Consider the following 26,433-nt stretch of genomic DNA (forward strand, 5'->3'; position numbering starts at 1 on the left):
CGGCGTCCCTCCGGCGTCCCTCTTGATCTGGGATGGAATGGGCAGCACTCCCATAACCGCACGCGAAGGCCGCAATTTTGCCATCCCACGGTACGGCAGACGCCAGTTCATCAGCGCTCGCTACCGTTCTCAGCATCAGCAGGGACAGCGGCCTCGTCTTCGTCCGCCCCGCCATAGCCGCCTTACGTCGGACTCCTTAAGAACCTTTTCGACTTGCCGCCTCTAGGACCTCAAAGCGAAGATGGCCGACGTCAACTCCTACACGCTCATCCAGCAGGATGGTACGTGGCAACATTCGGACGATAACCCGCCCTCTCGAATACAGGAGCTTTGGCTGTCTTTGACTAACCTCTGACTTCGCTACAGACGATAAGGAGCAACCCACCGTACAAGAGCTGCGCAAGCAACTCGAAACCCAAAAAGAGGACCACAAGATCGAAACCATGAAGAAGATCCTCCTCATAATGCTCAACGGCGACCCGCTCCCCCAACTCCTCATGCACATCATCCGTTTCGTCGTGCCCTCAAAGAACAAGCAGCTCAAGAAACTGCTGCTCATCTACTGGGAAATCTGCCCCAAAACCGACGCGGCGGGGAAGTTGAAGCAGGAGATGGTGCTCGTGTGCAATAACCTGCGGAACGACCTTTTGCATCCGAATGAGTTCATCCGGGGCAGCACGTTACGGTTCCTGTGTAAATTGCGGGAGGCCGAATTGCTTGAACCGCTGATCCCGGCAGTGAGGACGTGCCTGGAACACCGCCATGCGTACGTGCGCAAGAACGCCGTGCTGGCCATCTTCACCATCTCGAAACACTTTGAGTACCTGATCCCGGACGCACCCGAGCTGATCCACACTTACCTCGCCTCGGAAACGGACCAGAACTGTAAACGCAACGCGTTCATGATGCTGCTGAACACCAACCAGCAACTCGCGGTGCAGTACCTCAACTCCGTGTTCAACCAGATCCCGGCGTTCGACGAGCTGCTGCAATTGTCGGTCATCGAGCTGATCAGGAAAGACTACAGGAGCGCGACGGCGGATAAGGCGAAATACATCCAGAGCATCTTCCAGCTGCTGCAATCGTCGGCCCACTCGGTCAAATATGAGGCGGCCAACACCCTCATTGCGTTGACATCCCACACATCGGCGGTGCGCGCCGCGGCGGCATGCTATGTCGAACTGGCTCTGAAGGAGTCGGATAACAACGTCAAGCTGATTGTGTTGGAGCGGCTGAATGAGCTGAGGGAGAACCATGGCAGGATATTGGAGGATTTGGCGATGGATATTTTGCGGATCTTGAAGAGGTAGCGTCCTTGTTTCGCATCATACGGGGGAACTTCCGTGAAGGAATGGTTGTGATGAACAACACTATGTTCAGCCCGGATATCGCCGTAAGGAGAAAGTGCGTCGACATCGCGCTGGAAATGGTTTCCAACCGTAACGTCTCGGAAGTCGTCGGTCTGCTAAAACAGGAGCTTGTCAAGACACATGACGAGGAGTACGAAAAGGTAGGCCCCGACTCGTGCCACATCAACCCTGATTGGGGTACCCCCGGACTTACGAAATCAACACGCCTCGCAGACGAACGAATACAGGCAGCTCCTCATCAGCGCCATCCACTCCTGCGCCATCAAGTTCTCCGAAGTCGCCGCGGATGTCGTCCACGTCCTCATGGAGTTCGTCGGGGAGTCGCATAACGCTGCTGCTGTGGATGTTATGGCGTTCGTTCGGTAAGAACCTTCTTTGCAACTCATGATCTCGTCATGCGGAGGACATATATGCTGATATTTTGGGAAATCGCTGTAGAGAGGTGATGGAAAAGTTCCCACACCTGCGTTCCAGCATTGTGGGGAAGCTGTTGGACACGTTTATGGATATGAAGAGCGGGCGCGTGTTTAGGGGCGCGTTGTGGATTATTGGGGAGTATGCGTTGGATACGGATGGTACGGTTGGCTTTTGCCTTTGAGATGGTTGGGTTGGAATGAGGGAATTCAGGTGGAGGACAGTGACTGATTGCTGCTTTTCCTTTTAGCTATTGAGCATACGATGACCCAGATCCGGAAGGCGTTGGGCGAGATACCCATCCTTGCGTCAGAACAGGTATGGTTTGCGTTTGGCGTGTTAGGTTGGGATGGCTAAGGCTCTCTACATCGGATCTAACGAATGATAACCCCTTCACAGCGCCTATTGGACGAAGCACAAGGAGGCGAGCCTGCCGCTCCCGCTGACAGTCCGACGGTAAAGACCGCGCCTACACCCGCTCGCCGCGTGCTTGCCGATGGGACGTATGCGACCGAGAGCGCGTTGACGTCGAACTTGGAGGCTGTTAAGGCGGCGCATAAGCCCCCTCTTCGCGGTATGTCTCCGAGTTGCATCGCATTGGTCGCGAGTGCGTGCGTGTGGAGTGAATAACTCACCACATTCGCCCCTTCACAGCCCTCATCCTCAACGGCGACTACTTCCTCGGCGCCGTCCTCTCCACCGCCCTCACAAAGCTCATGCTCCGCTACGCCGACCTCAACACCGCCGACACCGCCCGCGGCAACGCCCTCCGCTCCGAAGTCATGCTGATCATGACCAGCATCATCCGCGTCGGGCAGTCCGAGTTCCCCACCCAGCCCATCGACGAGGACTCGCGGGAGCGGATTTTGACGTGTTTGAGGACCCTGTCGGCTGTGCCGCAGGACGATGTGCTGAGAGAGGTGTTTTTGAGGGATTGTAGGAAGGCGTTTACGAAGCTTGTTGCGTCGCAGGAGGTGGGGGATACGTCCTGGATCGTGTTTTGGGCCGTTTGGCTACTGAATTCTGTCGGGCTGATTTTACTTTTGCATTCCGGTTAGTACACGAAGAAGAAGAAGGCGACGCAGAAGAAGGAGGTCAAGGTGCAGGCTGACGACGCGATCATATTCCGGCAGCTGAAGTCGAAGCGGAATGCGCAGGATGGGACCGACGAGGTAACGCCACGCGGAACTTTTCGTCATACTTGTGATTATGAGTTGGGAGAGTTTGGGGTCTGATTTTCGTCATATGGTGTTTTTAGTACGATCTTGACATCACACGAGCAACCGGTGTCGGCGAGCGCGCGGACGATTTGGCGTCGAAGTTGAGTCGCGTGATTCAGTTGACTGGTATGCCCCGAGATTGTGAAGATTTGTGAAACTACGGGACTTGCTAAGCGTGGAAGTGCTCATGCTACCTTCTGTCGTTCCTTTCAGGATTTTCGGACCCGGTCTACGCGGAGGCATACGTTACCGTGCATCAATATGACATCCTGCTAGGTATGAAGTCAACTCATATTATGCTGATCATGGGGAAGAACATACGTTTCGAATGCCCGTTCCTAATCTTCATAACCCCTCTTCCGCCCCAGACATCCTCATCGTAAACCAAACCAGCGAAACTCTCCAAAACCTCACCGTCGAGTTCTGCACCCTCGGCGACCTCAAGCTCGTCGAGCGGCCCGCCCCACATACCATGAGCCCGCACGGGTTCCATGGGATTAAAGCTAACATCAAGGTACGCTAAAAGCCATATGCCCCCCCACACTTTTCATCACAACCATCATCATGATTGACTTCGTGGGCTATGCACAATAGGTCTCGTCAACGGAAACTGGCGTGATATTCGGCAACATTGTGTACGATGGCCCGTCGGCGACGGACATGAACTGCGTGATTTTGAACGATATACATATTGATATCATGGATTATATCAAGCCCGCTACATGTACTGAAACTCAGGTGAGGAAGATGAGTTTTGGTGGCGGTGGGGATGTGAGCGGGAAGAGGGTGAGTGTGTGAGGGAGGCTGACATCGTTTGTGCGATTTTTTTTGGCAGTTCCGGATGATGTGGAGCGAATTCGAATGGGAGAACAAAGTCAATGTCAACACCAACATCACGTAAGGCCCATAAATCCGGTACCGCACCCCGCCTGGCATCCCTGAATTTCCAAACTAATTCAACCGCTCCCTCCCTCCCTCCGTCTTCGTTCCCACAGCGACATCCGCGCCTACCTAACCCACATCCTCAAATCCACCAACATGAACTGCCTCACCCCGGAAAACGCGCTCTCAGGCGAATGCGGCTTCCTCGCCGCCAACCTGTACGCGCGCTCCATATTCGGCGAGGACGCGCTCGCCAACATCTGCCTTGAACAAATCGCATCTCCCGCTGCTGCTGCTGCATCATCATCACGTGGGGATGAGACGACGACCGCAGGCAGTGCTGCGACGACGATCACGGGACACATCAGGATCAGAAGCAAGACGCAGGGGATTGCCCTGAGTCTTGGGGATAAGATCACGTTGAGCCAGAAGAATGCGAGGGTGGCGGTTGTGGGGCAGAGTCCGGCTTATGCGTGAAGAAAGCATTGCGGGCTTTGCTGGGGGTTTTTTCTTATGTATTACCGCTGTGAATAGGGATTATCTGCTTGATTTGGGAATTGCCATTCTTGTTTGCTTTGGCATGTGCTCCCACGACCCTGAGGTTGTTGGGTGATGTTCTGCTATTGGGGATGTGGGGAATGGCAACATAAAAAGCGGGAGTTTCACAGTGCTTTTAACAGCCGCCCCCTGCTCTGCCCCGGGGTGTGTCGTCGACTCGTATGGATATCCTAGTAGACTGAGTAAAACGTTCGGCTTGTCTGACAAGGTTGGCGCGTGCATGTCGTCCCATCACGCGAATGACCTAACGCGCAAAGACCTGCTTACCCGTAGCCCGGTACTCCCGCGCGTCTGCCCTTGCTCTCGTCCCCTCGCCCCGCCGCCCTCCGTGCCTCCGAGAGACGGGGCTTGAACAAGAAGCTTCCCTTCTCTCGAGCCAACCCGCCACATCTTTACAACCTTCTCCTGTGAGGTCTTCTCCCGCCGTTCTGTGGGAAAGCCACATGCATGATGCTTCTGCGCCCCGTCTCGGTTCGTCGCATCGTGGACACCCCCGGGCTCAACTTGGATGCCCCGGACTCACTCTTGCGAAGGAAGGGGAGGTTTGGTGATGGTTCGAAACGCCCCGGGATCTTGGAAGATCGAGGCTTGAGCTTTCAGACCAAAGAAGTTCTTTGGCTAGCGCTGTCCATTCTTTTGTATTCCGAGTGGAAGCGGAATTGGAAGGACGGTCGGAATACTCGCCCGCAAGGTACGGTAGATCTACGCCGCCACGAGATATGCGCGCTAAGCGCTGTCGCCACTAGGAGGAGGGGACCAGGCACTTAAACGGTGGATGCCCGTTAAGCCGCCTTCCTCGTCCAACGGGGAAGATACGAACAGACTGATTGCAAGCAGCGAATTGGGCTACGACCTGTACCGCCTTGATCACCGCAATACAGCATCCGTCTCAACACCCTCGATTTTACGTCCTCCAAACTGCAAGATGCTGCGAACGATGCCGTTACATCAAGCCAAGCACGCCTTCACCTGGCTAGCCCTGTTCATCCTCCTCCTCCCCAACCCCCTCAACGCCGCCCCCCTCTCCCTCCTCCCCCGCTCCATCTCCTACGCCGGCCAACAAGTCCTCACCTGCAACCTCACAACCCCCTCCCACCTGGACCTGATCCGCGACTACACCATCGACGTCTGGTCCGACGACTCGGTCGCTGTCCTCAACAGCCCTCTCGAGCTGCGGGCGGATTTCCAACAACGTGAGGCGCTTTTCAATGCTGCGGTGGAGTGTGAGATTGTTGTGGAGGATCTGGACGCCGCCATCACCGCCAACTACGCCGAGGACACCGATACCGGCGGCGTAAGCGCGAACAGCGTGCACGCGCGCGCGGACATAGACGAGTTCTTCACCAAGTACCGGACGTACGCGGACATCAAGGCCAAGATCGCCGAATGGGCCAAGACGTATCCCGACCTGTTTACTGATTATGGGTCGATCGGGAAGACGAGTGAGGGGAGGGATATCCCTGCGTTCAAGATCGGGAAACCGCCCGCGAAACCCAAGGCGGGGGTGGTCCAAACGTGTAGTAGTGCGAGCGGTGCGGGCCAGACGTTGGAGAGACGGATGTGGGCGGAGGAGACCCCGCGAGTGGTTCCGTGGGGGTGGCATTTGCACCACCCCGGGTGTGAGTGTGAAGAGCATATGACGCCTACTTCAACATCACCGTCGGTTTCGAGCACACCCACCACCCCGCCTCCAGGCACGACTACCACCCCTCCACCCGTCAGCACATCCACATCCACATCACCATCCACAAGCACCCCCGTCTGCGCTACAGAGACCCCCAAACCCTCCATCTGGCTCAACGGTGGGATCCACGCGCGCGAATGGATTTCCCCCGCGACCGTGATGTTTCTCGCCTACGCGCTGCTCACCGGGACGCCCGACCCCGCGTTCCCCAAACTACTGGACACGGTCGATTTCTTCTTCACGCCGGTGTCCAACCCGGATGGCTACGTGTATACGTTTACGACGGATCGGATGTGGCGGAAGAATCGGGCCCCGAATGAGGGGAGTAAGTGTATTGGGGTGGATTTGAATCGGAATTGGGATGGTGAGTGGGTTTCCGGATTGCGTTGGGAGTTCCGAGGAGATGGAGGGCGCGGCCTGACGCTTTGCTGGTTTTCTTTTTGGTGCAGAGCATTGGAATAAGATCGGCACGGGGAAGACCCCGTGTGAGGATATCTGGGCGGGGTCGGGCCCGTTCTCGGAGAAGGAGACCAAGGCGCTTTCGACGTTCGTGCTGACCAAGATCCCGAACAGAATTGCTGGGATTGATTTCCATAGCTTCAGTCGTAAGTAGAGGGTGAAGGGGGGGGGGGGGGGGAACATCTTGCACATCGCGAGACCGTCAGGCCATCTGACATCTCCATTACCAAAACAGAGCTCATCCTCACCCCCTGGGGCTGGACCAAAACCCCGCCCAACCCTCCCGCCTACTACTCCAACCTCGGCAAGAGCATCGCCGCCGCCATCAAAGCGCAATCCGGCGTCATCTACACTCCCCAACTCGGCGCCGACCTCTATTTCGCGTCAGGCACCGTCGACGACTGGATGAACGCAAAGGCCAAGATGGTGGGGCTGACGATTGAGTTGCGCGATACGGGCAGGAAGGGGTTCTTGCTCCCGGCGAGCGAGATTGTGCCGACGGGGAGCGAGATGGTGGCGGGGGTGACGGCGTTTGTGGCGTATGTGGTGAAGAATCCGAGAGAGGAATTGAAGATTCCTGACAGTTGATTGGAGGGAAAGGGGGTTGTGAGGATGTGTGGATAAGGATCTGTATTTCTATGTGAAGAATGTTGTGAAGACCGACGATGATACCTATAGATTATGCCTACTGTACATTGACTGTATTTTTGCTATGTAATATATATAAGGAGGTTCGGAGTCAACCCATCGTTGACGGGGTGGCCTCAAGGAATGCAGGGTGGGCCTTCTGGTGTAATATTAGGTGCCTGCCCCGTCGCAAAGGGCGTCAACGAACGCGCGCATACTGTCGACACGTTCGCAGAGGGGAAGGCGGCAGCACTGTCAGTGACACATCGCATCCTTCCACCTCATCGTGAACTACCACCTTCAGGACACACTATCCACAGAGCATCTGCCAAGTAAATCACGACTCGGGCAAACCCGCCGGCCGACAAGATGCGACACGCGAAGACGTACCATCAATCATTGCCTGCGCATCTAACCGCTGCAAGTTTCGCAGAGTATGGAGATCCGCTCGTTGTATGCTCTGTTCCTGGGCTTCGCATGCCACGAGCATAGACTCTGTGTCGTCCGCATAGCCTGATCAAGTGTATGTCCACTGCGGTTCCGCCATGTCATCCGACGACTCCCCGTCCAAAATATCTGCCGCAGGAGTAAATGCCATTCACAATATGTTGCCGAAGTGAAAAGGTAATATGAATGCGCTAGCAGCTGCAGCTTCGGAGGATGGACTAGTCTGATTGAACGACGGCGCTGTTGTGACGCTCTGATGTGCCGGGGTAGACAAAGGCCCATGCACAACTGAATGCATTTGTGCAGGCGGTCCTCTACCCCAAAGGGTACCGCAACACAACTGTTGCACCCTCCGGAACTCATCTGCTCGCAGCTCGGGGAAAACGTTCACATAGCGGAAATTGCACCTTTCGATTAAGGGGTCCATACCATTGAAGGGGACAACATACGCTTTGCGCGACAAACAGATAGTAAGGAGAAAACCCATCCAGACCGAACGTATCTGGTCCAGTGGTTCTGACCGCACGAGTAGAGGATGGGTGAATTCGATTTGAGGTGTGTGGGCGAGGGGAATGAAATAGCGACGACGGATAGGAGACTCTGGGAAGGCTCCCCGCAGGGTGTGAAGGCGGCCGTCCTTGTAGAGGGATGTTGCACAGAGGACTTGACCGTCGCCATGGCTCGGGGGGAGCAGCGAGAAGGAGAACGGAGGTGATCTCCCACTGGTAAAAGCGTCCTGGTGCTGCTGCTATCGACTAGCCGGGGGAGTGGTTATGTGCGGCCGGCGGATGCCTTCTCCCGATAGCTTTCGTGAGTAAAGGGGGCCGAAGCGAGGGAGTCCTGGGGGGCCGTTCGCGTGTTACGTAAGCACCCTGGAAAACTCCGCTCTCAAGTGCTCGCGGCGGCTGCTGCTGATGGCCTGTTGACAAACTGAATTTGGAGACGGAGTACCAATCCGCCCAATTCCATCGGCGCCCCAGCATTGCAGGCAAGGCTGCCAGAGGTCAGAGGCCCATGTTGGCTGGACGTACTGTCGTACCCATCCGTTTTCCGGCACGGATTAAGGGAGACCTCAGTTGTTCCACAATCCATTCTGGCAACCTTGCTTACCCAGGCCTAACGTAAGGTCGAGAAAGCTATACTGAGCCTTGGGTGACGTGGCAGGGACAATTTGTCGTAGTCACGGCCGGGTCGAAGCCCTGGATCTGGGGTGCCACGTTTGGCAATTTCACTTACGGTTTCCCGGTTTGCTTTCCCCTCCATAGTGCGAGAGCTTGCCAATCGGGTAAAGAGAGGTCAGGAGGGAATATCTGGCAGCAAACGCAGACTGCAGTGCTGAGCATGTCCGATGCGACGCGGGAACATCCTGGCCAGCTTCTGGGTTCGGGTTGGCAGGTTTAAGGCGCCATTACCTGATGCGACACCTGATGTTTTGCATCGGAAACAGAGCGTCCGTGTTCTTCCCCTCCCGTAATAGTAGACCTTAAAAAGCGACGAATGCGACAAGTTAACCACGGGCGCGAGGAGAGGAGGGCGTGAGATACGCGCCAAGACGGATCGGAGGGCTGAATCACCCTGAACTTTCCTTTATCCTTTTATCAGCGGTACTTATCCTTTTTACGCAGCGGTACTTTTTATCCTTTTTCTTGCTCACATGCTCGAAAGTGCTGCGACGCAGCCTGGTTTCTGCAACTGTGATCGGTTTTCATGACGAGCTCGCCGATGCGTCCTCAATCCCATGTCGTGCCTCTTCCAACTGTATCTCACATCGGGACGCTCGTTAACCTTCATCGTATCCGATACTTCCAACGCATGTCGGAGGAATGTCCTTACATGCCTCTATAAGTTCAGCATGGAGACGTTGACAAATCATCCCGGGGAAACCGTTTTGAATTAACGTCAACCCTGGTGGGGGATAACCCTGGGGTATCACTCGCCAACCTGCGCAGCTGACGGCTGGGTGTTGACGCGTAACAAAGGGCGGAAGCAAATCGAACTTGCAGGATCACTGTCAAATCGGGGATGGAATGAGATGTTCCCCATTCCCTTTTTTCTATTGTACTTATGGTCCTCCTTAACGATTCGCGGCTAGCCGATGCAAGGGTCTACCGACGATAAAATCAGCAAATGCACATTAGATCGCTTTCCTTGAATGCCATTCTCCCTGTCGTCTGGACTATCCCTCAGCTGAATGCGTCCACACCCGTCTGAACTTCCTTCCGGGATGGCGGGTTCTTTGAGAAGGAGCTTTTGTTTATTCCATTGCTGTCGGTCTGTGTCGATCGAGGAGAGACCATGCCCCGCACATAAGCTGCTCAGGAGGGGTATATAAGGACGGCGTCCCATTGGAGCACGCCGGCATCCCTTTGATTTGCAATGCAAGCCCCCGCTAGCATACCATCGTACCGTCTATCGTCAACGACCAAGCTGAGATGAGCACCCAGACCCTCGCCTCCAACGACAAACTCGAGAGCCTAACGGCTAGTGTGCGCAACCTCGCGTCACGGTCGTTGAAGGATCCCCCGACCCGACGGACTAGACTCCCACTTTTGGTGCTGCTGGGCAGCCAGCTTGTGCTCTTGGTGTCGATTCTCGTCATTCCGGTAGGCACGTTCGCCCGTGGGCTACATCTCTGGAAAGCTACCTGTCCACCTGCAAATGCGGAGGACCAGGTTTACTGCTTTAGTGTGCCCTAATGATGTTGATGTTTTTATGTGCAATAGAGCAATATACTGTTCTTCCGTACGGCGCAGATCACCGTCGATGAGCTTTCTGAGCCGTTGTTGAGAGTAAGTTTTTCGCGAAATGGTGTTTTCTTGAATCCCTGGTCAGTTTTAGATCACGTTCGCATGAACCTGGGCTGACAGTTCATCGCTGGGCTCAGATCAGTTTCGATAAATACTTCCACGACTGGGATGAGTGGCTCGGTAGTTTCCAAAAGGTCAGCCTCGTCTTCACTCTCACCCTCATCGCAAACTCCCGAGCTCAGGTATCTCCCTTATCATCACATCCAGGTCGCCCAAGATGTAGGCCATCGGCTCACCACCGCCCAATTCCTCACAACAAGTTTCGACAACTTCACGGACGCAATGGAGCCCGGCGGCTGGTTCGATACCGCCCGGCAAACCATGCTCTCGTACGGACAGGCTCTGTCGGCGTAAGTGGCTTTCCCGTTCGCATCGCAGTTTCCAATCCTTCCCGTCCTCTTTAGGACGAGGGTTCTTACCACCAGTTCATTCAGTGTCAGCTGCATTACGAACGCTAATATCAGTGGTATGTATGTACCCGCACAGACATCGGCTGGTCAAAATCAAGCTTGCTTACTGACTGACATCTGTTGTTCCACCAAGGACGGGGAACGAACCTCTACAACGTGCCAAATTCCACCGTCGCATCGGTCGTGATACACGCCGGCTCTGACTATGGCGAGAACTTCTACGATTACATGTTCCAGGATTATTCCACCAACGCCTCGTATGTCGACTATGCTCGATGTGAGTGCGGGATATCATTTATCCGATCCTTGGCGAATTCTAGCCATCTGACCAGCTCTACTTTGAATATACATATACAGTTCCGAATGGGACGTTTGCGGACCCATTGATAATCACCCCGCTAGTCAATCAAACCCGCAACCCGGCCTACATGCAAATGTCCGATCCGGATCCATTGCCAAACGGGCAGGGCAAGTTCCGATACAATTGGTTCGGGTCTAGGTTTGGACCCGGGTATCTCTACTGGTATGAGGCGTCAGTCGGTCTCTTTACCTCAACGGGATGATTGTTAATAGGAGTCGTGTGGCAGGTCATATACGATCAACTATTATTTCCCGCTCACATCCCCACGCCCCACCTATGTGTGCCAGGCTGGCGCAAACCCTGACCGACCGCTCAAAGTGGTGATGCAAAGCAATAAGCCGAGTAACAACTCCCAAACCTTCGTCCTCGATCTCACCGCGAACGGGACGGTTATCGCCAATAGCGAGGCTCCTATTCAGTTCGGCGGGGAGTTTTGTGAGTGCCAGCTTGGCAGATCGCTCATGGGTTTCCACATCCCAGATAAGGCTGACGGATTCGTTGGCCCCTTGCAGACACATGGCACAACGCCCCCAACACCTCCACAACCCTCCTCGCCTCCTACCTCACCACCCATTCCGCGTTCACCTCACCCAATGTCACCGCCAAATTCGACAACGCCATCCTCGCCGACGGCTCCCACTGGTACATCCGCACCCGCCCGCTCCCCGTCGACACGGATATCACATGGGCGCTGGTGATTGCGATCCCGCGGGGGGATTTCTTTGGGCGGATTGACACGGTGAAGCGAACAACGATTATCCTGGTGATTGTGATCACCGTTGTGAGCGTGTTGGGGATTACGCTGGGGATTTGGGTTACGGTGGTGGTGCCGTTGAGGAGGATGGCAAGGCAGATGAAGCAGGTAATGGTGCTGGCGAGGGTGGGGCGTACATGTGGTTGAGATCAAACATCACTCACCAGTCTCCTTTCCGTTGATGGATGATGCCGTCACCTTTATCAGCTCTGCGAACTCAACTTCGCAGTCCTTGAAAAAGCCGAACTCGACCACCGTTCGCTGGTGCACGAAGTCAGCACCGTGCAACAGGTGTTTAATCTCATGGCCGGCGCATTGTAAGTATCCCCACTCCCTAACCCTTTGCTGTCAACCCCATCTCGTTCTCACTCCGTCTTCCTAGCGCCGGCGGCCTCCGAGCCAATGCAGCCCTCTCCCGGCCGCAGAACTTCCAGCAGCGCGGAGTAGTGCCGTCCGCCGTGCCAAAGAAGGCGACAAAGACGGCCGGCTTGCGAGGGAGTGGTTATGGGCAAGATGAGATGGAACAGAAGGTTAAGGGGACTTGTGAGATATTAGAGCATGATTGATGGAGTTTTACGGGCTGTGCGGGATCGTTGGCTCTACAAAGATTGATATGACTTGTTTGCAGAGCGATTTTTGGTTGCGGTGAACCCCCTATTCCTGTGACAAGCTTGATGGAACTGCACCTTGTACTGTACCTTTTTCATATGACTTGTGAAAATACGTTTCTGTTGCCCTCTTTGATTGTAGCTTGAAGTCTTCCGATGTTGGCGCATCACGCGTCTGCATCCCCACACATCTCTCCACACAGTGCTTTTTCGGAACACAGTGATTAGTTGGGGGAGTGGAGAGTGGATATGGGCCCGGGGGAAACTACGGGAAGCGAGCCTGTGTGCATTCGGCTGCAAGAACCAACTCTTGCCGACTTCCTTGAAAGTCCGGTGCGGAAATCGAACCAAGTCTCACGGCTCACACCCCTCAAACCGCTCAACGGGCAACTTTCAAATTCCAACAAGCGAAACATTGGAGCAAAAGAATGGGCTCAGGGCAAAGCACCACCGGCCGCGGCCTACCCGCACCCTTCAACTTCACCGGCCCCGTCAACACCACTCCCTACAACGCCGGCGGCGCCCCTTCAACCAGCGCTCCCCCCGCCTATCCTCCTCGAGACGGCGACGGTCCTCCTCCACCAACCGCACCTACTGGCTACCCTCCAGGTGGGACAGGCGCTCCAGCACCTTTTCCCGGCCCGTCGACCTACACCTCGGCGCTTCAACCCGACGTGCACACAGCGTACTACGACCCCGCCTACAATGCGCCACGCGGGTGCTGTGGAATGCCTGTCTCGTTCTGGCTGTTTGCCCTCGGCATCATCTTTCCGATCTTCTGGTTGTGCGGGTTGTGTTGTTTGTTTAGTCGGAATCCGTACGAACGCGTTTGGGCAAAGGCGATTTTGTTTTCGCTGATGATCTATGCGATTGTGGGATTGGTGTTGGGGATTCTGGGCGGATTGGGGTGGGGGAGGGGCTAGTGGTGCGATGGAATGGCGGCACGGGTACGAAGTGGTTGTCTTCTCTTATACAAGGGGATATATACGCCGCCTTCGACATCGGTCTTGCTAGGTTAGGAATAAAATCAAAAAATCTGTTCCAAAAACTTTCGGACGGGTTCTGCTGTCAGTACGGAGAGCCTGGCGGCTTCGTAAGAGTCTCCAGTAGTCGTCCCGGTCGTCTGTCTCCGTTTCTCTGTACGGGATCACTTAGTCTTCCTTTTCCGAAGACGCTTGCGATGGCTGCTTGAGCGAAGGGGAAGAAGCTGTCAGACAGCGACGCGGCGCCGAGTGCTCGGTACGTAGCATCTGGTTGTCCTCCTCCTCCTACTTCCCAACTCCTCAGGCGCTTGCCCAAAGGAGTCTTTTTCTCGCCGTCTGCATCGGGAGAATGCCGAACTTACCACTCGAACTCATTCTCAGAGTCGTTGAGGTGCTCTCAGAAGTCACGCCCGACACTGGGGCACAACACCCTCCTGTTGCCCTACAACGAGCGCACCCCATCACCAAAACGCTCCTCAACCTCGCCACTGTCTCGCGATCTGTCAACCCAACAGCCACAAGGCTCTTGTACGCGAAGTGCCTGTATATCGACACTCGTTCTCGTCTTGAGTCTCTCCTGAACGCTCTCGATGCCGCCGACCCCGCTGTGGTGCAGCACGGGCAGAAATCGTCAGAGGGCGTGGGCTGGGTCAATATCGACAAACGCCGCCTCCTGTCACTGTACTTGTCTCCCTTCAAGGAAAACATCGATGATGGGCCTACAATGTCCAAACTTGTCAGCCTGTTCCGTCACATAGGCCCACTTCTAAAACGTTTGGTTATAGACATGCCCCTTCGGAGCCTGTATCCCGAGGACGATTCGCAAGGGGTTCGGAAACTTCTTCATGACGCCTTTCTCTCTTTGGAGAGCTTAGAGGAGCTCACTAGTGCCCGCGACGAACTATATGTGTACGCCAATTCCTTACGCCATGGGCAGTCAGAAAGAGACCTTGTCTGGACTCGCTGGCCCCTGAAGCGATTAGCGCTGTACAACGTGAACGCGGACGAAGGCTTTTGGCGAGCGGTGGCATCTTTACCCGAACTCGAGACGGTAGTATTAGCGCGGCCTGATGGTCTGGACACGCTAGACGGTCCAATCGAGTTCCCGTCGACACTCCGTTCCCCGCGCCGAATTGTCCTCGCCGATGCTTCGCTGCCACCGCGGCTGACATCGCCAACATGGATCAACTCGGTTTTCGATCGGGGCGGTGTGGTGTGCCAAACACACATTGCTGCTAAACCTGCGGTTTCGAGCAACGAAAGCGACGGTAACGGCGACGACGGCGACGAGGACGACGTCATTGGTCGTTCTCAAGAATGGCTTAGGGATCAAGCTATCAGTGGAGGCCTGTGGACCATTGGCGGACCCATGATCCGCCAGGACCTCGTCGGGGCGTGATAGACAGCTTGATTTGGCCCCAAGTATCAGTGGTTTTGAGAAAATGAGAGGAAGCGCGTTGATGTGCTATTGCACATCTGCAAGGGTAGCTTGGAGAAGCAAGATCAATCCTTCCGTATTCATAATCTCTTTCGCATTCGAGTGTAAACTGTCTGGTTCGCCGGATAGAAATCAGCATTTCGGGCTGGTATATACGATGGATAGGAAGATCCAGATGGACAAGAGTGTCAAGAAAGGGGAAGATGTGGTATAGAGGGAGGGGAGTGGCTCGGCGTAGATGTAGTGGTACAGGAAAGGGATGCACGGTACAGTAGAGGACACTTGACAAGATATACTCGGCACCCTATGAGTATCCGCTACCACTGCAAATTTCTCACATATATCTTTTCCTCTTTGCAACCAACAGATTCGGAATGCCATTCATGTGCCAACCTTCCGTGCTATCATGATAGCGGTCCTCGCCGCTCTACGTGCCAAACCTGATCGCCTCGTCGAAACCGTCAACCTTTTTACCTTGGCTCCTCCCATGGACGTGCTTAGAGTTTCCGGGGATCTGCAGGGGAATCGCGGACGGGCCCTGGCCAGGCAAGCGTACGACGAAATGTGCAAGAGATGTCAGGCTACGTGGGAAACCATCACCCAGGGAGCCAGGCCTGGGTATCTCCTTGAACGGAACCTTGTGTTATACCATCGTACGAAAACCTGGATTGACCGCCTTCGAGAGAGGATCCGCACGTTACGACTGTATCAGGCATCAAATCACGCACGACATGCCTTGCCGAAGTGCAGGTTGATGCCATCATAGCTATGGTGACAAGTCGTCTGATGATGTCGTTGCAGTGGAGAGGATGGGCAGCTTGGCTTTAGCAATGGCTTATAGACTTCTGGCGTATGGTCACTTTCTTTTATATTTTCACTTCTTTTGTATTCTGTATGGTTTTGGATTTCCATCCTTCTGTATTCTGTATTCCGCCTTTATTTTGCATTTATTGCTTTCAATGACGTTCTCCTACATCAATGTATTATCTCCGACGAACTTCCGTAGGCCCAGGTCATGGGGATGACCTTCTCCACATATTTCTGAGAAGCCAAAAGGCTGCGAAAGGACGGTTGACTCTGACGGGTGGAGCAGCTTTATGGACCCAGACTGTGTGTCTGTAGGGTACAGATTGTATGACAAGGACAAAGCACAGTTATGAACAGACGGGCAGAAGGAGCGAAGCGATGTCTCCATCAGCGATAGGGTTATGGTAAGGTTAGGGTTTATAACCCTAAGTTAGGGTATGGACCCGAGAAGCAGCCGTGAAAGCGTTATCATTTCTAGTACCAAAAGGATTGCCAAGGACTAGTTGGAACAAGGAAATTCGTGTCATTCAGATGATTATCAACGCAAGGTCATGAGTTCTCATCGCTAGGAAGAGGGAGTCGCTCTTCGTCCGGGTTGTACTGGTGCGCTGACCAGTCCAGGAAATCGAATGAATCCGGTCGATGCAAAGGTGCGAGTCTACTGCGTTATTTCGCGATGCAGTCAATGCTTTTTGAAGCAAGCCATGCCAGTTGAAGATAATGCGAACGAAACCATGGGAAGATTGTAAAGAGGTCAGTCTTTACCAGCCAGCATCGATGAGGGTTCGCAGGACAGTCACTTCGACAACGACTTGTGTTTGCTGTCAGATTTTGGTGTTGCCGTTGTCGTACTTTTCATTAAGTTCCTGTTGTCTTGTATGGCTGAGGCAAATTTTGTCAACATTGTCTTGAAGACGGCTTTACATCGGGCGATCTCCGCGGGTTCAAAGATGCTGGAATGGGTCAAAAATGTGGACGAGCTGTTGCAAAGAATCATACCACAGGAAGCTTATATGAGCCTTTGGATCATCCGAGATACATCTCGTAAAGGTTGCGAGGAGGCTGACCCACCGTGCTGCAGAAAAATCGAACATTGTAGCTTGCTCCATGATGGTGGATAGGCGCCGGATCGGGATCACCAGAGCGTACGAAAGCGCGAAGGATGCTAATGCGAGTCCGATGCTCGCTCCGACGACTCCGAAAATGATTTTAGTTCGCGCTTTATCTAAGCTAGCAGTGAAGTCGCTACGGGGAAGAGCCAAAACTATTCAGGGTTTTTAGCCTAGTAGGATCTGTCCATCGATATCAAGAAGCGTACTTGCCTAATAGCCATTGCAATCCATAGATATCCTTCACCCACTTGGATTGCATCAGTACTATGCCTCGCTTATCATCCGTGAATGTCGTTCTGACATCAGCTGGCAGTGAGAGGTACGAAGTCCCATCGCCGGTCATCTCCAGAAGGACTTGTGCGGAAGCTCGGATGAGTGCGTCCGTCGTATTGTTAGCTTTGGCCCTTTCAACGGAACCCACTGCGCGAACAGTGTTCGGAACATTTGCAGCAACCATTGTTCCATCGCTCTCCCTGAAGAACAGAACGCTTAGAAAGTGTTGGTACAATTGCAGAAGATACGCTTCGTGACTTGCCAGAGTGCAATAACGGCATTGGGGCTGATGTGGATGTTGCGAAGCATCGGCTCAAGAGATGCAGTCGATAAGGAGATCTGGATAGAGCCGATATCCGCGCTTCCAATGACGGCATTCCCGATCTGAGCATTGCGCCAGATACGCCAATTGAATCCATAATTGATCTGGTCGTCAACCCTAGCAGGCTCCCATGTGCCAAGGCTGATATTTGTAGTGGCTTTCGGCCTTGTCGCGGGATCCTGGAAGATAAATACTGAAGTTCATTAGAGACGCGGTGTCGAATTCCGTCGTCGCCTTGTTCCGCAACTCTTTCACGCGAAACAGCGATAATATCATTTTAAGAAGCGACCCGCCTAAACACACACGCACCGGGGGAGTTCCTGGTCCACCGTAGGCAGTGAATGTCGTGGGCCCCACAACAGGTAGCCTGCCTTCCGGGTCTGGCCTTGTGAGAAGTTCCATCCCGAATGTATAGTTTGTACTGGAATCTTGAATCATCGCAATTCCTGCCTGAGCAGCCTGTAGCATTAGAGATCCGTCAGCGCAGACGACGCCTGCGAGTCCGATAGAAGGATTGCTGATAGTTGAAAACCATATTTCTGACATCCTACAGCACGTAGTGTGAGAAGAAATCAGGTGGTGTGTCCATCTCATTTGACCTACGTACGCATCAGGATATTCAGCTAAGAAATTCGGATGCGTTTGGAATGGAAGGGATTCGACGGCGGTGAGCATGGATCTGATTACGCGGCTAGAGCCCAGGGTGGAGGCGAGCCTTGGGGCAGCCGCGATCATAGCCATAACTGACTCATATGCTCGCGCAATGGCATCATCACGCAAAACCGAAGTAACTTGGGGCGAGGAATGGCAATCAATCTCAGCAATGCTGAGGGAGTAAGGAGTAGGGCACGCACTTACTGTCATCTACGGTATCATTGGCGCCTTTGAATGAAATGGCGGTGATGATTGCACAAATCACACCGACAATGATGACAGTGACGGCTTTGCGCCAAAGAGGTGGTGAGCGCCAAATCTGTGGTCTGCGAAAAGTCCAACACGTACCGACGAAGTAAACTAGCAATGGGATTCGCGTGGAAGCTTCGGCTCCCCGCTTTGAAATGGCTGCTTCGGTATCCATTCCGTTGCTCGTCATATACTGTATTGATTTACGCAAAGATTCTGCCGTCCTGCGAACGATAGCTTACAAAGTGACGAAGGAAGGGCAGCACGAACGAGGGTGAGCTCTCCGAAGGCGAGAAAGATGAAGAAGGGATCGTGGTTGGGGAGCTTCCAGCAGGCTTGTCATTTCCAACATTGGCGCAGCCAGAACCAGCCGAGCACCATCCAAAATTACCGGGATTGAACAGCAAGGTCATTCCAGAACCGGGATTTCACCATATTGAGTTCGTCTTAAACCTAGTGGTGCTGACAATCCCGTGATATGGATATTAACCACGAACATAAAACAATAGATCGCGCCACAACGCCAGGCTTTTCCTGACACCACTGGCAGTAAAAGCATCACGATCTCTCGTAGTTCCTACAAGGATATTCCGAGAAATCTGCGGATGGTTGAGCATCGCAGAAATGTACATCCCTACGCACGGTGCCGACGTGACGAACTCGCGCGTCCATGAAATGACGGCCAACTCCTGTCAGGGAACACTTGATTTAGCTTGGTCGTTTATGCACCATGCTTCTTGGTCCGCTTCGCCGACGCCTTGCCAAAAAGAACAGGAACAGGAAGAAGAGTGGTAACGGCAACGGCGGCAAGAAGAAGCAAACTGCGCGCAAGACAGTGAAGCCAAGCGCACCGAAGCCCACTGTATATGTAAACTAGCTGTGCCACCGCCAGGCCCGTCGAACCCGACTACGCGCACGACGCGCGCATCTTCTCGATGTCCACCTCACGCGTAAGAGAAGCGTTGCGTGTGGTGACGGAGATTGCGAATTGAGTACCACAAGGACAACCACAAAAACCCTGCGAAACACCTAACGAAGGTGCAGGAGAGGTACACGAGGTCGAAGAAGAAGAAGGGGTCGTTTGAGGCGTTGATGGATAGAGCAGAGGTACGTCGGGGCGGAAACTTGGACGATAATGGGCCCTTCCGAGAGGACCCGGACATGTGGAGATGTACGCCCACGACAGGAAAATCATGTTTCGCGGAGCTGGCGGTCCATAGCAATAAATTGGGCTGGAAAGCTTTTTGGGCCCCTCGTTCATCTGTCGCGGAATCTTCTCAACAACCTCAACAACTAAATTGGCAACAATCTCAACAACTTCGAACTTCCGCAGAGCAAACATGGCGGTACCACCTTCGAAGACAAACTTGGTTGAATCGGACGTCCATCAGATCGTCATTTGCAAAGGCAACCAGAAGAGTAAATGGCAACCTCCGAGCGCGGTCGATAAAGGCAAGGTAGTGCTTCTGAAAGGTGGAGAGGGCACGGTCGACCTCGTCACCGACGGCACCGACGTTGCCGCGCGCAAGTCGTACTCGCAAGTGCAATACACCCCAAAAGGTGACGCAGTTGTCAAGGTCGAGATGGAAATCTATCGAACGCTGTCCGACGATCCTTTTGTGTGCAAGCTCCTCGGTGCCATTCAAGGCAAAGACCGCAAGGGCAAAGTGCGCCTCGAAATCTACCTGCAACCATGGTGCAACGATTCCCTGGTGGACATCATGCATGGTGATACGTCCGCTGGTTTTCAGGACGGGTCAGCAGCAGCAAGTTGCCCAGGTCTTGCTGTGGATGTTGGAGTGCTCCCGAACGCTCTATCTCCTCCACGCCAGGGTCCCACCGATCATTCACCACGACATCAAGGCCCAGAACATCATGATTCACCCGGAGAGGAAGCATACCCTGCTAGTTGATTTCGGCATTGCTCGAGTTTGCTCCGACGGGACGACCGCAATCTGCAACGATAGAGGGTTGGAATACGCTTCTCCGGAGCAGCGGAAGCATGGCATCACGAATCGGAAGTCGTCCTGGCCGAACTCCTCACGGTCCGGGCGGGGCACAAAGTGGCTGAGTTTCGCAGGTGGAGGAAGTTGAAGATGCGAGTTGGTGCGGATGGAACTGCGCAGAAGCCGGAGAAGCGCCCTGGAAGCGCCCCCGCTTCATGAATTCAGCGACGAGTCGACGACGCGAGCTCCGCGGACCCCTCTTTCGCTGGAAATCTCGACTACGTGCGCGACCTACCGCTTCCAAGGCTCGGTGCTTGTGAAGGCGCTTGCGAGCTTGGTACTGTGCTTGAACAAACACCCAGTCAATAGGTTGACGGCCAAAGAAGCATATATTCAGCTACGGGCTCTCATCCTCAAAGGTGCCCTCCCCCACCCAAGTCCCCGGAATCTTCCCAAAAGAACTTGGACTAGTCCAGCGACAGTTCCGACGACGAAGATGAGGCAAGCTGGTTCAAGCCTTCCACCAGGTCGTTGGAGTAGTTGGACCTCCGAGTTACCGAATCAGCGAAACCGGAAGAGGAAGGAGTAGAGGAAGTTGGCGGGAACTAGGGTCAAGTCAAGTCCGGTATGCAGCGTGGAAGCAGACTGCGTACGAATATACACCGCTGGTATGTCGGATGCGGGAGTCGCTACGGCTGCAAGGAAGAGCGGGAGATGGTTAGTTCTGAAAAGGTCAGGTTCAGGGTCAGATTCCTATCCTAGTTAGGCGCTGGACGACTAGACCGAAGAATTCATCGACCTGTAAATGTTGCATACGACGCCCCAGATCCTGATCCTCAGTCGAGCCGGTGTTTTTTCCTCTGCGGGTTGCCGACGTTCAGGGGCGACAATACCTACCAGCGTTCGGGCTGAGAATATGCGGCCAACATCGGCTCGCGCGCCGGTTTCTCAGACTTCATGCGACGTATGGCGGAATTCAGGATGCGTGTGCAAGCGCCGACGCCCACCGCCTTTCACCAAAATTTTCAAAAAAAGTAATATGCTGACCTATGCTATATCCGCACAGGTGGCGGTCATTTTAAGCGGTAAACAAAGTGAATGGATAAGGCCAGAAATTCTTGCGGAGAACGACGCATCTGCAAAACGTCTAGACTGCCATCTACATCTAAACTGCCATCTACATCTAGACTGCCATCTACACCGTTATGTAGAAATCAATCTACAAAGTTTTTTGTAGCTGCCCCATCGGCGCATCCGCGAACACAACCAGCACCGATTTGTTATCAACCCTCACTTCGAGGTCGACAACCGGACCATTTCAAGGGTGTGCTCCAGCTTGCAGGGACTTTAGTAGTCTCCACATTAAACATCTTGATTTTCTACGCAGCATTCGGTGCAAAGGAACATAAAGGCTCCGTCCTCGGAAAAGCTGTGCTGCGGATGGGAAGCTTTGAGATGGTTCAGTGAAGGTTGGCCAACATATTCTCGACCTGGGCAAGCTCGCTTTGAATCTTGGCGGGGGTAGCTTCGTGCGCCATGCCAAAGTCGATGAGAACGACCGGGCGCGCAGAGAGGCCAGTGATAATGATGTTGCGCGATGCGATATCGCCATGAATAACTCCCGCTTGGTGTAGTGACATGTAGGCTGCCCGTACATGATCGAATAGTGAGCGATCCGCGGCAGATATATGCCGCCCCTCGACAAACTCCGTTCCAATAATGGCGATCTCCCCCCCTTGTAACGTCAGAGGAAACGTAGACGATATTTGGCCCTTCTGAGAGGGCTGAGAACAGTGTATTGTAGTGAAAGAAAAGTAAGAAGCTTTTTGCAGCGGCCGCTCGACTGACAGCTTTGTATATGGGCTGCCAGTGGGGCTTGCGTGGCTTCAGTGAGGCTTGGCACCTTATGTAATGTATCACCGAGAGCTCGGGTGGTCAGCTCGGGTCTCGGATCAAGTAAGAGTAAAGAGATATCATATGAAATACAAGTGAAGATGAGATATCCCCGACACCTCCCTCAGATCCTGAGGGGGGCGCCGAATAGATAAGAGGTGAACTACAAGGGATATGTGAAGAAAGGGAGAGCTCATGTTCATTTCAAAGTGTTGACGCACTTGTTCATTTTATAGTGTTGACGCACTGTGTGTGTGTGTGTTTGAGGCAAAGGCGTCCCTAAGCCGACGTCGTGTGTGATGTGTGTGTGTGTAAGGTCGGTTCTTGCGTCGCCGCGCGTGATGTGATATAGTTTACGTCGCTATTGTCAGCGGTGTGATTGATAGTGAGCTGTTCTTGCGGCGTCGCGCGTGTGATGTGATATGAGATGCTCTATGCTGTTCGTCTCCGTATCCACAAAGATTGTGGGTGAGCTTTTCGCCATCGTTTGTAGGCAGGCGTGTAACGAAGTGCGGATTCGGGTTCCCAAGTAGGGTCAGGATAACCGAGCCATTTGACTAGAAGATTTCGTACGGCGCGTCGCTCGTCGATGATATCTTCTATGACCCATTCAGGTTGTTCGCGTTCTTCTATTGGTGGAGGAGGTTGTGGAACTGCACGTTGCGGATATTGCTCTTTGCGATGTGGTCGTAAAATACCCAAGTGAAAGACGGGCCAGATGCCGCTGATCTTCAATGGTGATAAATCGAGTTCGTAGGTATCAGGATGTGCTCCCAGTGCGATGATTTTGAATGGTCCGATCCACGTAGCTGAGTATCGAAGTCCTCTTCGAGCGTCGACTTCTAGGTTGATTCCTTGTCGGTTTAAATCGACGAGGTCGCCAATTTTGTATGCGATTGGCGTTCGACCTTTGTCGTGTTGACGTGCGAATTGATCTTGCGATCTCTGAAAGTTTTCGCGTACGATACGGGCGATATCTTCCTGCCCTTTCTTGAAGAGTTCGATTTCGTTTCGATCTACAGCTCGAAGTTTGAGTTCTTGTCCTTCGAGTGTGGGATTCCAACCCGGGAGGATCGGAGAGCGTCCGAGATCTACTTCGAATGGCGATAAACCTTCATATTCCTCCCCCCGAGCGGTATTGAACGCGAATTCGGTCAAAGGCAATAGTTTCTTCCAATTGCTTTTGTGGTAGTTGAGATATTGTTTCCAAATCCTTTTCAGGGTTTGTGTCGGGGATATCTCATCTTCACTTGTATTTCATATTATATCTCTTTACTCTTACTTGATCCGAGACCCGGGCTGGCCACCCGAGCTGTCGGTAATACATTACATAAGGCGCCAAGCCTCACTGAAGCCACGCAAGCCCCACTGGCAGTCCATATATAAAGCTGTCAGGCGAGCGGCCGCTGCGAAGAGCTTCTTACTTTTTTCTTCACTACAATACACTGCTCTCAGCCCTTTCAGAAGGGCCCAATATCGTCTACGTTTCCTCTGACGTTACAGATAGCACCACCTACCGCTAGCATCACCAAGACATTCCTCGTCAACGTCGCCCCTCTACCGGACATCGCCCTTACACTCGTGCACAAGCAAGAATGGACGCACAGACTCAAGCTATCGTTGCGGCTGTCGCAGCTGCTCTCGCTACTTGGGAGCGCGCTATTACGCAAGACAACCAACGAGCCGAACGCTTCAGACTTCTTATGGACGCTCGCAAGAACAAGCTCGTCGAATATGATGGCGCCAAAGCTGCCAAAAAGATCGAAGAGTTCGTTACGTCTCACCACAACTTTTTCGAGTCTCTTACTGTCCCGGCTGTACAAGCTGGATCAGACGGTACTAAAGCTGCCAATGCCATAGCCTTTACTATGGCAGAGTACGCCCCTACGCTTATTACCTACCTCAAGGGTACTGCTCTCGAGTGGTACAATACGACTTACACCGCTGGACCTCCCGCAAATTGGGCAGCTTTTGAAACGGCTCTTGTCGCTCATTTTTATCCTCGCAACTTGCGTAATACTATTGAGCTCAAGCTTTCCGGTCTCAGCTCGGTGACTCTCTCGAAAAATATATCAAGGAGTTTCAAGACACCAATAATGAGCTCGAAGCTGCTCGTCGTCTCGATAACACTCAAGGCACCATTCCCCTTATTGATCAGATCCGATACTTCAAGGCCGGTCTTCTCAAGAATACGGTAATCGGTCATTATCTCGCTGAAGCTGTTACGAACTTCGAAGTTTTGGGCACTACCAACATCAATACTCCCATTACTCTCGCTCAAGCTATCACTGCAGCCCGTCGTGCCCATGTGGCTCATGGGTTCACTGACGGCAACCAAGCCGATACGCCTCGTCCGATTGCCTCGGCGTCAAGGGCTCGTGGCGGTTGTGGAGCCAGCCGCGGTCGAGGTAGTCGTGGCGGTGGTCGTGGCGGACGATTCGCCCCTTACGCCAATCCTCGAATTACGGAATTCGAGCAAGACTTAGATGATATGACCTTTGGGCTCAATGCCCTCGGTACGTCATATTATTCCCCTGGAGTGAGCCGTATCACTACAGGTCAAGTTCCCTACCAACGTCAACAGCCCTTTCGTCGACATGGACAATGGCAAACTACTCACATTCCTCGTCAACGTCCAACGACTCCTTGTCCCCTTTGTAATAAAATGGGACATTGGAGAGTTGAATGCTGGTCAAATCCAGAAAATCGACAGCAAGGCTCGCAAACCCAGAACCGACGCGGAGGTTTTCGACAGCGCGGTCGTGGTGCTCAAACTCCGCAGCGCAGTCGCCAACCTAATCAACAACAAGGTTCAGCCAATCAGGTTGATGCTGGGTCACGCATTACGGAAATTCTCAATGACGCCGTCAACTCTGCGAATACTACATATACTACTACAAATCAATCTTCGAGTTTTTTCCAAGGTCGATAGAGCCCCTTGGTAGCTCTGCTCGGCCTACATCATACGATCCTACCGATAAACCTGCCTTCGAACCACTGTCTGCTGGACTCTGGGTCTCTCATTGTCGCATCGGAAACAAGTTTGCTCGTGTTCTCTTTGATAGCTGTTATGGACGACGCGCCCATACCATAATCTTACCTACTGACAGCCGCCAATGTCAAACGCCAATGTCGATTGCCAATGTCAAACGCCAATGTCAATGTCAATGTCAATGTCAATGTCAATGTCAATGCCAATGTCAATGCCAATGTCAATGCCACTCCCCCTCTCTCCTCTCATTTCGCCAATCCTCCCGCAATATTGCCACTCCTCCTCTCTCCTCTCATTTTGCCAGTCCTCCCGCAATATCGCCACTCCTCCTCTCCCCTCTCATTTCGTCAATCCCCCATTCGCCGCTCCTCCTCTACCCCGCTCATCTGTGAGCCAATCTCCGGCCATTTGTCAACCCCCCCAGTACTTCTCCACAGCCAGCAGCTGTAGCTTGCTCTCTACGCCTGCTACGCTCGCTCTAGGCTAGGGAGCAGAGCTGGCGCTCACTCAGTCCCCTCTTGTTGTTGTCTTTGGTCTGCTGGGTTGTTTATCTATAAATAGCCGCCCCCTCTTCGTCCATTCCCTTCCTCCCCAGCAGATCAACACCAGTTCTTCTCATCTCTTGTTCTAGTCTTTGTCTCTTGTTTCGCCAATACAATCTCCTGTCGCCCATCGCTCTCGCCTTGTCTTCTCTACTTCGCTTCCGCCTCAGTTCGTCGAGATCATAACAGTTTGATCTGCTCCAACACTGCGAAGTTCAGAACCCGTCAAGCCTTGCATCTGCCAAACCTGTTCGCCATGGCCCAATCCGAATCCGTACCTTTCACCGCCAAAGCAATGGAATGATATGTGCCAAGTCAACGCCAACCTAGCCCAAGCCCAAGCCAACGCACAAGCTGCTCAGAACATTGCTGCCCAGGCTCAACCCGATGCGTACACCCATCCCCAAATCCCCAACCCTGCGCCTGAAGCTCTGGAGCCAAAGATCAGCTCAAGCCCAGGCAACCTCAGCCGCCTGAACCAGCCCTAGTCGCCCTAGCACCCAACACCAGCTCGGCTCAGCACCTCCAGTAACCCGGTCACCCTGTAACTAAACCCTGTACCTCGACACACCACCGCCGACACCCGGAGACCCTCAACACTCCACCCGCTCTGTTCGTCTG

General features: G+C 53.5%; 8 protein-coding genes across 8 annotated transcripts; 6 read left to right on the forward strand and 2 right to left on the reverse strand.

Moving 5' to 3' along the window:
• The first annotated feature begins 42 nt into the window (after positions 1 to 42).
• EV422DRAFT_520600 (adaptin N terminal region-domain-containing protein) lies at positions 43 to 4,628 on the forward strand. The gene is made up of 15 exons (XM_053069699.1): positions 43 to 281; positions 367 to 1,306; positions 1,381 to 1,510; positions 1,584 to 1,732; positions 1,809 to 1,945; positions 2,035 to 2,102; positions 2,184 to 2,358; positions 2,439 to 2,758; positions 2,843 to 2,956; positions 3,043 to 3,130; positions 3,218 to 3,280; positions 3,373 to 3,518; positions 3,599 to 3,742; positions 3,840 to 3,901; positions 4,000 to 4,628. The coding sequence occupies exons 1-15, from the start codon at positions 242 to 244 to the stop codon at positions 4,361 to 4,363; spliced, it is 2,940 nt and encodes a 979-aa protein (XP_052928467.1). The 5' UTR covers positions 43 to 241; the 3' UTR covers positions 4,364 to 4,628.
• An 861-nt stretch (positions 4,629 to 5,489) lies between these two features.
• EV422DRAFT_483854 (putative carboxypeptidase precursor) lies at positions 5,490 to 7,142 on the forward strand (the record flags this gene model as incomplete). Its single annotated transcript, XM_053067347.1, has 4 exons — positions 5,490 to 5,948; positions 6,219 to 6,492; positions 6,578 to 6,733; positions 6,823 to 7,142. Coding segments are annotated over 4 exons (1,209 nt in total), but the record flags the coding sequence as incomplete, so codon positions are not given.
• Positions 7,143 to 7,564: 422 nt separating this feature from the next.
• EV422DRAFT_326238 (uncharacterized protein) lies at positions 7,565 to 8,444 on the reverse strand. The gene is made up of 2 exons (XM_053066320.1): positions 8,091 to 8,444; positions 7,565 to 8,024 (listed from the first exon to the last, which is right to left on the reverse strand). The coding sequence occupies exons 1-2, from the start codon at positions 8,337 to 8,339 to the stop codon at positions 7,626 to 7,628; spliced, it is 648 nt and encodes a 215-aa protein (XP_052928469.1). The 5' UTR covers positions 8,340 to 8,444; the 3' UTR covers positions 7,565 to 7,625.
• A 1,202-nt stretch (positions 8,445 to 9,646) lies between these two features.
• On the forward strand, positions 9,647 to 12,737 carry EV422DRAFT_520610 (uncharacterized protein). Its single transcript, XM_053069700.1, has 10 exons — positions 9,647 to 10,264; positions 10,385 to 10,450; positions 10,546 to 10,602; positions 10,676 to 10,818; positions 10,903 to 10,934; positions 11,012 to 11,155; positions 11,236 to 11,401; positions 11,466 to 11,674; positions 11,752 to 12,101; positions 12,201 to 12,737. The coding sequence occupies exons 1-10, from the start codon at positions 10,094 to 10,096 to the stop codon at positions 12,312 to 12,314; spliced, it is 1,452 nt and encodes a 483-aa protein (XP_052928470.1). The 5' UTR covers positions 9,647 to 10,093; the 3' UTR covers positions 12,315 to 12,737.
• An 11-nt stretch (positions 12,738 to 12,748) lies between these two features.
• EV422DRAFT_326243 (uncharacterized protein) lies at positions 12,749 to 13,821 on the forward strand. The gene has a single exon (XM_053066321.1). The coding sequence runs from the start codon at positions 12,851 to 12,853 to the stop codon at positions 13,457 to 13,459; it is 609 nt and encodes a 202-aa protein (XP_052928471.1). The 5' UTR covers positions 12,749 to 12,850; the 3' UTR covers positions 13,460 to 13,821.
• Positions 13,822 to 13,885: 64 nt separating this feature from the next.
• On the forward strand, positions 13,886 to 15,205 carry EV422DRAFT_326495 (uncharacterized protein). The gene has a single exon (XM_053066323.1). It carries the CDS (start codon positions 13,934 to 13,936, stop codon positions 14,981 to 14,983), a length of 1,050 nt encoding a protein of 349 aa, XP_052928472.1. The 5' UTR covers positions 13,886 to 13,933; the 3' UTR covers positions 14,984 to 15,205.
• Positions 15,206 to 16,590: 1,385 nt separating this feature from the next.
• EV422DRAFT_326400 (uncharacterized protein) lies at positions 16,591 to 18,846 on the reverse strand. Its single transcript, XM_053066322.1, has 7 exons — positions 18,395 to 18,846; positions 18,144 to 18,327; positions 17,846 to 18,083; positions 17,477 to 17,715; positions 17,152 to 17,414; positions 16,901 to 17,074; positions 16,591 to 16,809 (listed from the first exon to the last, which is right to left on the reverse strand). The coding sequence occupies exons 1-6, from the start codon at positions 18,627 to 18,629 to the stop codon at positions 17,055 to 17,057; spliced, it is 1,179 nt and encodes a 392-aa protein (XP_052928473.1). The 5' UTR covers positions 18,630 to 18,846; the 3' UTR covers positions 16,591 to 16,809; positions 16,901 to 17,054.
• Positions 18,847 to 20,224: 1,378 nt separating this feature from the next.
• EV422DRAFT_487684 (uncharacterized protein) lies at positions 20,225 to 20,374 on the forward strand (the record flags this gene model as incomplete). Its single annotated transcript, XM_053067399.1, has 1 exon — positions 20,225 to 20,374. A coding segment is annotated over one exon (150 nt), but the record flags the coding sequence as incomplete, so codon positions are not given.
• Positions 20,375 to 26,433: the final 6,059 nt, after the last annotated feature.

Source organism: Fimicolochytrium jonesii (genome assembly GCF_025526975.1).
Source record: "Fimicolochytrium jonesii strain JEL569 chromosome Unknown EV422scaffold_4, whole genome shotgun sequence".
Classification (NCBI taxonomy): Eukaryota; Fungi; Chytridiomycota; class Chytridiomycetes; order Spizellomycetales; family Powellomycetaceae; genus Fimicolochytrium; species Fimicolochytrium jonesii.